The sequence below is a fragment of the Apis dorsata genome, unplaced genomic scaffold, assembly GCF_000469605.1.
Source record: "Apis dorsata unplaced genomic scaffold, Apis dorsata 1.3 scaffold_89, whole genome shotgun sequence".
In the NCBI taxonomy this organism is placed as follows: domain Eukaryota; kingdom Metazoa; phylum Arthropoda; class Insecta; order Hymenoptera; family Apidae; genus Apis; species Apis dorsata.
Window position 1 is genome coordinate 142,203 of NW_006263387.1, and position 11,973 is coordinate 154,175.

Here is an 11,973-nt window from a genome sequence, read left to right on the forward strand (position 1 = left end):
AAGGAAGAACGTGCTCGATAGTGCGAGAAATAAATGCGTGCATGTTTTTTTACGTGTATATTGGCGCGCACAGTTTTCGTACGTGCGTATACGAATGTGTTTCGTGTGCACAGCCCATAAGAGTCTATTAAACGAGGCATAAAACATTGTATAAGCAATATTTTTTAAGTGCATCAAACTGTGTGAACGGAAGGTGAGGAGGAAGGGCGGGGGTATGAAGGGAACGAACGGTTGGTTCGAAGTGGTGGGGAGAAAAAAACTTCGTGGGCGAGCCCCCACATTTTAAACCCACGTGTAGGCAGAGAACGTACATACATTATACATACACACATTATACAAATATACAAATAATTATATATAAGCATAATGCTCGCGTATGTACAAAAAAAATTTATATATAGCGTTGATAGATGGAGAGAGAGTGAGTTTATATATATATATATATATATTTATATATATATATAAATATGTATACATAATTATATTTTAATACGATCAAGTTGTAAGAAACGAAGCGTCTAAAAACTCGCCCGGTGCCTTTAGAGATCCGCTCGTGCCTTATATCTTTATTAATACGAGGAAGAATCAAGGACCAAATGTCTCGCGTCCTTAGAACGAGCCACGTATATTTTTACGTCCTCTCCGCGGCGAGAAAAAAAACGCTGCTCTTGGCAAGGATACATTCTGCGTAAGAGAACACCGGTGACTCGTCCAACCGTGTAATAATATCAGTATTGAGATTTATTCGTTTATTTATTGGTCGCCATTTCAATAATTTTCTTTCCCTTTCTCGTTTTTCTATCGAATAAATCAGATCGGATCGAGAACGAACTATATTTTTTTTTTTTTCTTTTTTCCCATGTATTTTCTATTCATCTACATTTTCGATCATTCTAATTAGATTTTAACATTTAATGCGTGTTAATTCATAAATTATACGAATGATATATGAGAAATTGTATTAATCGAACATAAACTCGTTCTGAGGGTTGATTGAGACCAAGAACAAACAAATTCGAATTTCCTCGTCGATAGAGGCAGTTCAAAGTGTGATAATCGAAGAATCGCTGATACCTCGCCTCTAAGGTTTATCTGTGTCTTTTTTTTTTTTTTCTCTTTGTGCGGTCGAGATTCTTCGGCGAGTGGTGAACGGTAGCAAGAGCAACAATATTCGATATATCACGCAATCCACGTGTTTTTCAGTTCATCGATAAAATTCGCCCAATTACAAAGCATATCCGTTATATTGTGATTCATCGAATACCAAGAGATTGAGAGGGAGAGAGACTGAATTATTCAGAGAGAAAGGGATAGAATGATCGAGAAACAATCTTAATGTACGGAGAAAATAGATATCATCAACGTTTTTTTTTGTACGTTCGAAAAATAAAAAAAAAACAAAAATTATTGTATTAAATATTGTATTATATACACACGCGTAGATTATGAGAATTTGAGAGAAAATATAAGAGACTATTTTAAAAGAAATCTGTTTATTATTTTTCATTCTGTCATATACACATATTAATATGGCATTTCTTTTTTTAATCTTGCCTGCACTATATTTATTTTCTTTATCGAAGATTTGCTTTTTTACTAGACATATCACAATATCTAATATATCTAAGAACGACTACATTTTTTTTTATATTCTTAATAAAAAAAAGGCTGTTTTTATCAAAACATATTATTGAAATAAATCATTTAAAAAATAATCGTTTAAGTTATATATTATTTGAAATAATTACATGTCAATTTATTTAAATAGGTTAATGATTTTTAAATATTTTTAAAATATTCTAATTTTATTATATTATTTGTTGTAGTTTGATATATTTGTGGAAAGAATCGTTTTTATTGAAATGAGAATAATTTTGAGATTTAATATAGTGTTATGTTGTAAAAATTCTTAGATTTAAAATTTAATAATTATATAATTAAAATTCATTAAAATAAAAGATAATTTCATGATATATCAAACATCTAATTTATTTGTTATTTTGAAAAAGTTAAATTGAATAAAAAATTATTTAATTTGATTTTTAATACTTAATTTATACTTCATATAAAATAAAGATATACAAATAATTATATAATATATAATTATAATATATATATAATTAATAATATATAATATAATATAAAATAATTAATTATTTTTTTTTGTTATTGAAAATATATTTACATTTCATGTATTTTTTTCTGTCATTTTAGATAGCTGCAATCATACGAGATTATTCGATTGTGAAAACGTATTTGATTATATGCATTTCTCGGAGGCGCTTACATGCGTGGCAGACTGTGCGTCTCGAGATAACCGAGAGACTGATAATTTAAGAAAAGTTGACACAGTTGAACAAAGACAACCACTGATTTACAAGTTGACTTCAGAAGAACGATGCCGTCTTTGATCTCAATCTTGTTCCATCCCATTAAAATTTATTGCACGATCTAACGACAAAGAAAATATAATTACAAAATACAAATGAGGAAATAAGAGACATGTCATATAATTATCATTTTTATATTTCGTCAATATATAAATTTCTTGGTATTTTTATATCACTTTTTTTTTTCTTATAATAATAATAGAGATAAAATTTTAATATTTCAAGAAATATTTAATAATTTATATTGTTCATGTACACTTTTATAAAGATTCATGATTGTTATAAATGAAGAAAGCTTTTAAGAAAAAAAAATGCAAAACGGTATCATTTCAGGTATTGTTTGTCTTTTTTTTTTTAACAAAGATATTAATCTTATCTAATGAAATGTCTCACTCAGAGAAGAAGCTCGTGAAATAATAGAGCAATATATTTTATTTCAAGTTACGCTAAATTAAAGTTGAAATATCACGCAATTTTCAAGATATAAATGTTACTCGATTCACGTTCAAAATTTCTTGATATTCTGCAATATCTATAATGAATGTTTTTCATTTGCCCTTTAAAACGAGTTCATTTTCATGACGCTTTTAATTTAATTCTGTCACATTTGAAAGAGGATATAAGATAAGCACAAGTCAATTCATAGAAACTCGTGCATCAGATGTACATATACAATTATATGATTTGCAATCGATGCAATGCATTGTTTCCGTTATCGTGGCTGATTGGTAGTATTCATGGATTGACGATCGCACACGTACACGCTAAACTTTCTAAGCACGCAAGTCTGCTTACGCACCGTGCAATTGCAGTCCATCAACTATGCACTTGAATTGCCGATAAATGACATAAAAAATCTTTAAAGTTTGATAGCTTTTTCTTGAATGCTAAATATTCGTTCATTTCTTAAATACATTTCTTAATTACATATATGATCATAAGATAAAAATTATATTATTACTATTAATCACTGTTAAAACATGGAAAGACGTTATATAAAAAATGAAAATAAATTGCAGTTCTTGCTGAATGTTTCTTTGAACTTAAGGAGAGGTTGAAAAAACTTGCGCGAGCAGCTGCACACGTGCATATGACGCAACATATTCATATATATTTCAATTATACACTGCAGCTAATTGAATTGGAATATGCAATAATTACAGCAGAAGCATAATGAATTTTATATGGTGAATCAATAATGAATCGTATTTAAACAATGATAATCGATTAAAAATTATAATATGCTAAACAATTATGAAAAAGTTGTTAATTATTTCGTATTTATGAAAGATCTTAACATACTATATATTATAGAAATTCATATTATCGACAGTGAAAATATAGTTACACTAATTTATCGATATTTCTTTGAAAGATTATTAAATATCTTATCATTCTTGTTGTATGCATTTCCTTAATGCGCAATTAGTTTAAAATCATTCAATATAATTAAAACTATAATAAAAAGAAATAACAAAAAAATAAAATTTGCGATAACTTTGTTTATATATTATGTTCATTGTAATTGATAATTTTTGATGTATTAAAGAATAAAAAACATTTATCGAATGATCTCTATATTAAATCGCAATAATATACTATTCGTTTCTATTGAGGCCACCGCATGCGTGCAAAGCACCTTGAATCAAAGTATGACTGATGCAACGCTTCAATCAACGCCAATAAATGTCACCAACTGGTGCAATGTAATTAGGAAGGGTACAGTGGAGCATGCAAACAAAAATTTACAACAAAATTATACATTTATTTTTAACATATGATTTTGCAAATAAATCCTTTTAAATTAATGTTAATTTTGCACAGATTAAATTAATTTAAGATCTAAAACAATATATATTTTTCTAAATATTTTCTAATTTAAAAGACAACATAAATCATTGTTTACAATGATAAAATATTCATGACAGGATACCACGCGTCTGGCGTTCTCAACCGGAAATTCGAAAGGGATACCAAAAAGTTTCTGGCTCTATTCCAATAGGCGAATAACGTGTCTTCTGTTTGCGAGTTAAAGATCAACGTGGCGACAAAGTCTCAAGTTTCGTTGATTATTCTTACGGTGTACTTCTTGTCCGTCCGCCGATATCATCGGACAGTGCTTATAAATTGTAAATAATCTTCGAAAACACGATCCAGGTCTTTTTTTTATCAACGATCTTTCGTTATCTAGCTGAAAAAAATATCGTGATTAATTTATCGTTATATTTATTATATCTTTTCGAAAATAATTAGAGCCAAATGGTAAAATCGTCTGTAATCATTGAAAAGAAAAAAAATAATTTAAACGATTAAAAAAGAATTTAAGAATTTACTAAAGACAAAACAGAAAAAAAAAAAAGTTTTCTTTGAAGAAATAATAAAAATCTAGATTAAATAATAAAATAAAAAAATAAAAAAAAACGAACGAACAAAATAAGAAATATTAATTCTGAAAGAGGTGAAACAGTATTTACTGCGTTGTGAAAGTCCAACCAGAGTTTATTTTTACCCTAGACAAATGTGTGCATTCTCTTCGACATTTCTCCTGCTCGTTCTTGTTTTCCCGTTCTTCTCCAAGTATATCTTTTTTACTTTGTTTTTCATTTTATTTTTTTTTTAGTAGACATTGATACAGAATCTTCTTTAATTAACAGTTTTGTTGGTATGTTGAATATAGGAATCTTTATTCCGATCGATGATAATTAAATTAGAGACTACAATCAAATGGATGACATTTTAATTCATAAATTGATATGTTACAGGTATAGCATAAACGAAAGAATAATTGTAAATGACGGAGCGATATGAATCGCCGGAAGTGAAGATCGTATTGTCTAAGGAAGAGATTCATAAGAGATATCAAGATATATCCCTAATCATATATAAAGTATATATTTATTTATGATACACAAATTTATTGATAAAAAATATTATATTTAAATTGTAATTAAATACAGAAACAACAATTTTTAATAATCTTCTTTCTAAATTCAGAGATATTTTAATGTACAAATTATGTTTTAACAATATCTTGCATATAATTACGTACATTTCTCGAAGTTTTAATTAATTAATTTTTGTGATTTATTTCAAATCTTTATATTACAGGAACAAAGTAAGAGGGAAGTGAATTATTTAACTTTTGGAACGAGCCGCAGAACGATGGAATACAGTAATTACGGAAATCATCCCGTTATTGTGCGGAGACCAACTGGCTCTTTGACAACTCGCAACGATGAAAACATATCTTCCCAAATACTAAGGATATATCGAAAGCCTCGAGATAGTTGTGCAATAAATTAGTTTATGCTTCAATTATGGTTTTTAATTTTAAATTAAATCGTCGATTGTTTATTTATTTTTGGCATTTTTAATATTTTATTCTCCTTCATCTTGTCTTTTGAAGTATAATATTAATTAATTTTCGTTACCATTAAAATATTCACATTAATTTTATGATGTCGAATATAATGTTTATATATAATGTTTATACCTAAATGATTTTTAAATATTTATATAATTATATTTATACAATATATTTTCTTCCTGATACATTATTGTTAGTTGAATTACAATTCGATTGATTTATGATAAATGTGGTCCGATATCGATCCAATCTTAATAAAGTCCGACGTTGCAATTGTGATAAAATTTGCATACGTTCGTGCATTACAAGAATATAAGCAACAGTAATAGCGTTTAATCGTTATTTTTTTCAGGAAAAATTAGAATGTCATTTATGACTTTGTATAAAATAAATATGGGACAAAGCACATAAAAATTAAAAAGATCCATGATAAAAGGATCTTAATTAGAAAGCCAGTTATTTACTGACAAGAGAAAACAGTACTGAATTCACAATTTGTAGAATTTTCATTGATAATTAATCAACTGGCTATTTCAATTTGGGTTATGATGTCACAACTAAATGTAAAAAATTATCAGGATAACTTAAATGTTCTGACATCCATTGAAGAGGTGTTTCCAAAGGTGGGGTAATACCATGAGTAAACACTGTAACTAAATAAAAAACATAAATAAATAACACTTAAACATATAAAATATATAAAAATAAATACAAAAAAAATATTCACTTACTATTTTCATTATCTGGAAATACTTCATTCAATAAATGCCTCAATGTTTTTCTTTGACCTTCTTCATTGACAGGTTTCACAAGTTTTTGTACATATTTATCCTCACTTGTATAACATCGAAATGGTATGTATTTAAAACCTTCCTCTATGTTACTAGCCTCCATAAGTTTTCGATTCACAGACCAAAATTGATCAAATTTATCATTCAATAAACCAGACCATAATTGATTGTGATCTTTCTTTTGCATACTAGATACAACTTGCCCTCTGTGCTTTAATACATCTGCTTCTTTAATACATGAGAGAAAATATGCTTCCACTACTTCTCTAAAATATAAATTTAATCAAATTAAATATTTTATTATAAACAAATATTAAATTAAGTTTCTATATATTTACTTATTTTGACAGTGCATCAACACATTTTCTGGAAACCTATCAAAGTGGACAACAATATTCCAAGGTAATTCAACATCATTGGAATAAATATCCAAAAGAACACCAATTGGATAATGCCATTTTAAAGGAATACCATTAAATTCTAACCACATTTCATGTTCTTGCTTACTGTCACTTTGTATATGTCTTATAAAATGCTTTCGTATCTAATTGAGAAAACATATAAAAATGGTAATTAAAAATTATAAATGTATTTTGTTACTGATATCATTTATTTGTATTATTTACCTTATCTGTGCAGAGTGGAAAATAACTTAACCTAGGCACCATAAGATAAAATGGGTCAGGTCCTTGCAATTCACAAATTTCCTCAGAATCAAGCGTAAAACAAACAGGAATTTTACCATCCCAAATTTCTCTTAGTACCTCCCTGTCATTCGCCATTATGAATACAACGGCAAGTAGTGTTTACTCTAATTCATTCGGATTTTTAATAACAATTGAATATCTCTTAAAAGGTTATGTTTTTCGTCTGCTACAAGAATTGAATATATTCAGATAATGTCTACAATGATAATATGAAGCAATCGATATGTTAGAAATTGAATATATATTTTAGTAGTTATAGAGTTTACAATTTTTCTCTAAGATGGCGTTATATACTTAAAAATTTATAATCGGTAATTTAGAAATTTACTCACTATAAATAAATAAGATTACAAATAAAAAAATAGATTTAATATTCAATGCATTTTTTATAGATTTTTGGAATACATGTTTTTTTACATAGAAGAAATCTTTGAATGGCATTCTGAGAAAGAATTCCAAGTAATAGAAAAAAGATTTTTTAAAATTTCTATAATGGTATATATCTGATATATTCTCATACGAAGCATTTTAATAAAATATTTTTAAAAATTAGAAAATATTTATTATTATTTATAATAAATTATTATTAATATTATTATAAAGATACATTAAAAAGCTGAAAATATAATAATATATATTTTTTATATTAAAATTAAGATATATTGTAGTTTTGAAAAATGATGAAAATGTATTCCATTGATATTTTGTATCTCATCTATGATTATATTTTAAAAACAAATATAGACAAAAAAAATATAGTGAGAGAATGACAGAGATAAAAATATGGAAATCAGCGCCATCTCTAGAGTGCCGCAAATGAAACTAATATAAACAAGGAGAGCAAATAATAAGAAAAGGATAGAGATAAAGTAAGAATTAATTACTAACGCCATCTATTGGGATTTAAAATAAGTAAAGAATTAAAAATTTTCTAGTGCATTCAAAAGATGGCGTTAATTGTCAATTCTTAATCTACTTTATCCTTTCTTTGAAGATTTTCTTAGAAATCAATAGATGGCATTACTAATCAATTCTTACTTTATCTCTATCCTTTTTCTATTATTTGCTCTCTTCATTTACATTAGTTTCATTCAGCGGCACTCTAGAGATGGCGCTGATTCCCATATTTTTATCCTATCTCTATCATTCTTTCACAATGTCTCCTTGTTTAATTTACTTGCATATATTTTTACCTTGTTTTCTCTCCTTATCTATAAATTTTGTTTTACAAAATTTATATATCTCTGATAATTATATATTCTAACAGATAGATATTTTAGTAAAATTATAATAATCTTGCAACAAATATAAATGTTCTTCGAATATTTTTAATAAGTATACTTTCAATATAATATAGCTATTATTACGTTGAAATAATACATTAATTAAATTATACAATTTACATTAATTAAATTATTCCGTATAATAAAAATAACAATCGAAAGTTGACAAGAAAATATAAAAGTAAGAAATATCATTTCAGAATATGGGTTATAAAATTTCATAAAATATTGGATAAATCTTTTTTATTTGTTTTTTTTTTTTTTTCTTAAATTATCAATTGATATTTCTTAAATTAAATACTTTAGATTCTAGAGGGTGCATCGAATTAAATTTCTGGGTTCTTGCATAGTCGATTATGTACATAAAATATAAAATCTTATAATATGATAACTCTTTTCTATATCTTCTCTAATCTATCGCAATTTTTAAATTTCAGGTCTATTTTTGATCAACAATATTTTACAATTGAATAATCAACCAGACACAAATATATGTAAAAGGAAGCATGATAATTCAAAAAATTATTGAAAAGACATATGGTTCTTTTAAATATAAATAAGTGAAGCAGATTTCTTATCTGTTAAGCGAAGATGTCGGACGAGAGAATATATTTATCGGTTTGCTTGAACTTTTGAACTTTGAGAGGGCAGAAAGAAAATTCACTCTCTTTTCATCATAATGATAAAAGTCTTTTTTTCATTCTAACCACTTAGATATGCACAAACCATGACGTCAATTAGACTAATCATTAAATCGTAATATGACTAAACAAGAGATCAATTCTAAACACCTGATATTCATTCTATTTCTGATAAAGAACATTAAACTTGAGCTCCATGTGTTACATCATATATATAAGAATTTATAACAAACATATATAAGACAATTCTTTTTACCAATTACTTTTTTAATATCTACGTTATATAACATAGTTTGCAATTTTTAATAAATATCCATAAATCATATATTATTTCTAATATCTTCACCGTTCTTTTCAGAAAAATTATCTATATATATGAATATAACCTATCATTTTATCACTCAATCCAAATTAAATATATATATATATATAAAATGGGATGTGTAAACGTATTATATTAGAAAGAAGATTAATCGTAAAATTAATTCAAATCCAGAAGAATAACTTATATATACAGAAGAAATACAATACAGGAGAAAAATTTTGCATTTTCGAAATACTGCATATTGGTTTATTTATTCAATGTGATGATAATATTAGAATCATCGTAGATATTATATTATCGACTTTTCCGTAAGTAGAATTTTTAATCATCATGTCTGGTAATAACTAGCACGTCTTACGTAGAAATTGCAAATGAACGACATGGCATCAATTTCGCGCACAGCTGCACGCAGGACCGCATGTGCGTGTCTCGCTCGTGTCTCTTGTCGACAGCCTGACCTGACTGTCTGTTGTGATAAATGAAAGTTCCTGATAAATTTGTCTTATAAATAACGACTCGATATTGGGTGAATGATCATGAGGATGAAAATTTCATCGTGGTACAAATCGTTCAAAGGAGATGAATCAAATTAACATATTTTATCCATTGATAAAGTTAACCTCAAAAAAAAAAGAATTCTTTTGTTTCTTTCGTTATATTTATAAGTAAAAATTTACAAAAAAAAACAAGAATTATCATTTTTAACATTATAATATTCTGGTGAAGAAAAAAATCCACATAAATTATTGTTATTAATTGGGTTATCTCTTTCGATTTGGTGATCAAAGAAAAAAAAAGAAATGCCCACGCGGACAGCGAATCAATTTAACTAAGGTCATCAATGAATTTATTTTTGGCAGTAGCTCTTAATTGGAAATGAATTTCTCTTAACGATAAATGGAAGAAAAAATGATTTAGAATCTTGAATTAATAAAAAATGGGGATGCGAATATATTGTGATAAAGTAATATCCTTGCGAAGAATATAAATATATATATATATATATATCTTTCGAAGCTGATGCATTTTAATGCATTTTATTCTTTCATCAAGGATAAGTGGCCCACTTAACCATTTTTGATGGTATTTTTATATATATTTTTTTTTTATTAATATTCTTAATGTTTAATGATGAAATGTTTAATTATTAATCATTTTTTTATATTTATTATTTCAGGATAGATTGTTTAAAAAAATGAAAAAAATATTAAACAATATAATAAAATCTTTTTTGTATTTCAAAAATACTATAATAATACTATAATAATTCCAATAATAAATTATTATTTTATCTATCTATTTTTTCATAATATAAAAATTTTTGACATTTTTTATGCCATTAATATACTAAAATTTTTATTTTGAGGAAAAGTTATTGCAATAATTTGTGCAGATAAATAAGAAAAGTAAATTTTATTTTAAAAAGTAAGTGTAATTTATAATAATTATTTCATATTTCTTAATTTTTAAAAAATTAATTGATTAATTTAGAAAAGAAGTTATCCATGTATATATCTAAATGTGTAGTGCTGTATAGTAATGATAAAATTTTTGAATTTTATCATTATATATATATCATCATATTATATTATATTTTTTAAATATGTCGATAATATTAAAAACATGAAATGATTGAATTCTTTTAAAAGAATAAAAATTTAGAAATCATTAAAATTTAAACATACGAATTTCTGAAAGATTTTATATAATGAAAGGAATCAAACGATGATCCTTCTTGTTTGTATCGATATCGAATCTGCTTCTGACTAGTTTCAACGATAAAAATATGACAATAAGGCGGCAAGTAAAGGGGAGAACCTATCGCGGGAATAAAAGACATTTCGTTTGCGCTAACACGAGCTTCAATAAAAACTCAATTTATAAGACAACCTTCGACCTCGCTAAATGGCTCGCAGCTATCTTTGCCAAGTTTCAACGTCGAATTCCAATATGATCGTCAATATAAACGGCAAAGTTTACAATAATTTTGACTAAAATGCCATGAAAATTGAGCTGAAAACCTGAAGAAAGAACGTTCTGTCTAAACAGATTATCAATCAAAAAATTAAAGTTGTTCTCATAATAATTCTCAACTTATGATTTATAATTTTCTACATTTTTTTTTACAGGTAACTTTATTTTCCTATGTTTTTGAAGTTATTGGCCTGAAATCCTCAATCTGAAGTTTCATCTGATTCTATTATCATATTATTATTATTAAAAAAATAATGTATTAATATTAAATATTTTAAGGTAAGTACAAACTAATAATGTAATTATTCTTTCTTAGCAAGTCTTATATGATTTTTTTCCATCAAAATTAGAACGAGGTCACGTCATCAAGCGTCAAAGTGGAGTAGATACGAGCACGCGGTGTGCAAGCCAATTACTTCCGGTTTCTCGATGCCGGAACTGCACGCACCGCCGGCTCGTTGTCGCGACGACCCACTCGCGGCAGAACTCGCCCAA

At 26.6% G+C, this 11,973-nt stretch overlaps 2 protein-coding genes and 2 long non-coding RNA genes across 5 annotated transcripts in view; 2 read left to right on the top strand and 2 right to left on the bottom strand.

The window, feature by feature from the left end:
* Positions 1 to 5,748, top strand: part of LOC102673714 — a 17,911-nt gene extending 12,163 nt beyond the window's left edge. The window contains exons 1-3 of one of the 2 annotated variants that reach the window (XM_031508561.1): positions 4,796 to 4,848; positions 5,153 to 5,277; positions 5,499 to 5,748. In XM_031508561.1, the coding sequence (XP_031364421.1) occupies positions 5,182 to 5,277; positions 5,499 to 5,693 (291 nt within the window). In that variant the 5' untranslated portion in view covers positions 4,796 to 4,848; positions 5,153 to 5,181 and the 3' untranslated portion in view covers positions 5,694 to 5,748. Of the gene's footprint in view, positions 1 to 4,795; positions 4,849 to 5,152; positions 5,278 to 5,498 lie in introns of those variants that run through there. The other variant, XM_031508562.1, reaches the window with a different exon arrangement.
* LOC102673640 overlaps positions 530 to 11,973 on the bottom strand; it is a 14,560-nt gene continuing 3,116 nt past the window's right edge. The window contains exon 3 of the long non-coding RNA XR_421149.2: positions 530 to 849. This is a non-coding gene — a long non-coding RNA (uncharacterized LOC102673640). The remainder of the gene's footprint in view (positions 850 to 11,973) is intronic.
* On the bottom strand, positions 5,312 to 7,461 carry LOC102673190 (autophagy protein 5). Its single transcript, XM_006611535.2, has 4 exons — positions 7,175 to 7,461; positions 6,887 to 7,092; positions 6,489 to 6,814; positions 5,312 to 6,410 (listed from the first exon to the last, which is right to left on the bottom strand). The coding sequence occupies exons 1-4, from the start codon at positions 7,328 to 7,330 to the stop codon at positions 6,301 to 6,303; spliced, it is 798 nt and encodes a 265-aa protein (XP_006611598.1). The 5' UTR covers positions 7,331 to 7,461; the 3' UTR covers positions 5,312 to 6,300.
* On the top strand, positions 10,871 to 11,528 carry LOC116185057. Its single transcript, XR_004149796.1, has 2 exons — positions 10,871 to 10,929; positions 11,275 to 11,528. It is a non-coding gene; the product is annotated as an uncharacterized LOC116185057 (long non-coding RNA).

Bases quoted from the DNA above. Each gene is read 5' to 3' on its own strand.
- LOC102673190 (XM_006611535.2), bottom strand. From the start codon at position 7,330: ATGGCGAATGACAGGGAGGTACTAAGAGAAATTTGGGATGGTAAAATT. The intron at 7,093-7,174 runs GTAAATAATACA...TTTCTCAATTAG, and splicing joins TTCCACTCTGCACAGATAAG to ATACGAAAGCATTTTATAAG. The intron at 6,815-6,886 runs GTAAATATATAG...TTTATATTTTAG, and splicing joins TTGATGCACTGTCAAAATAA to AGAAGTAGTGGAAGCATATT.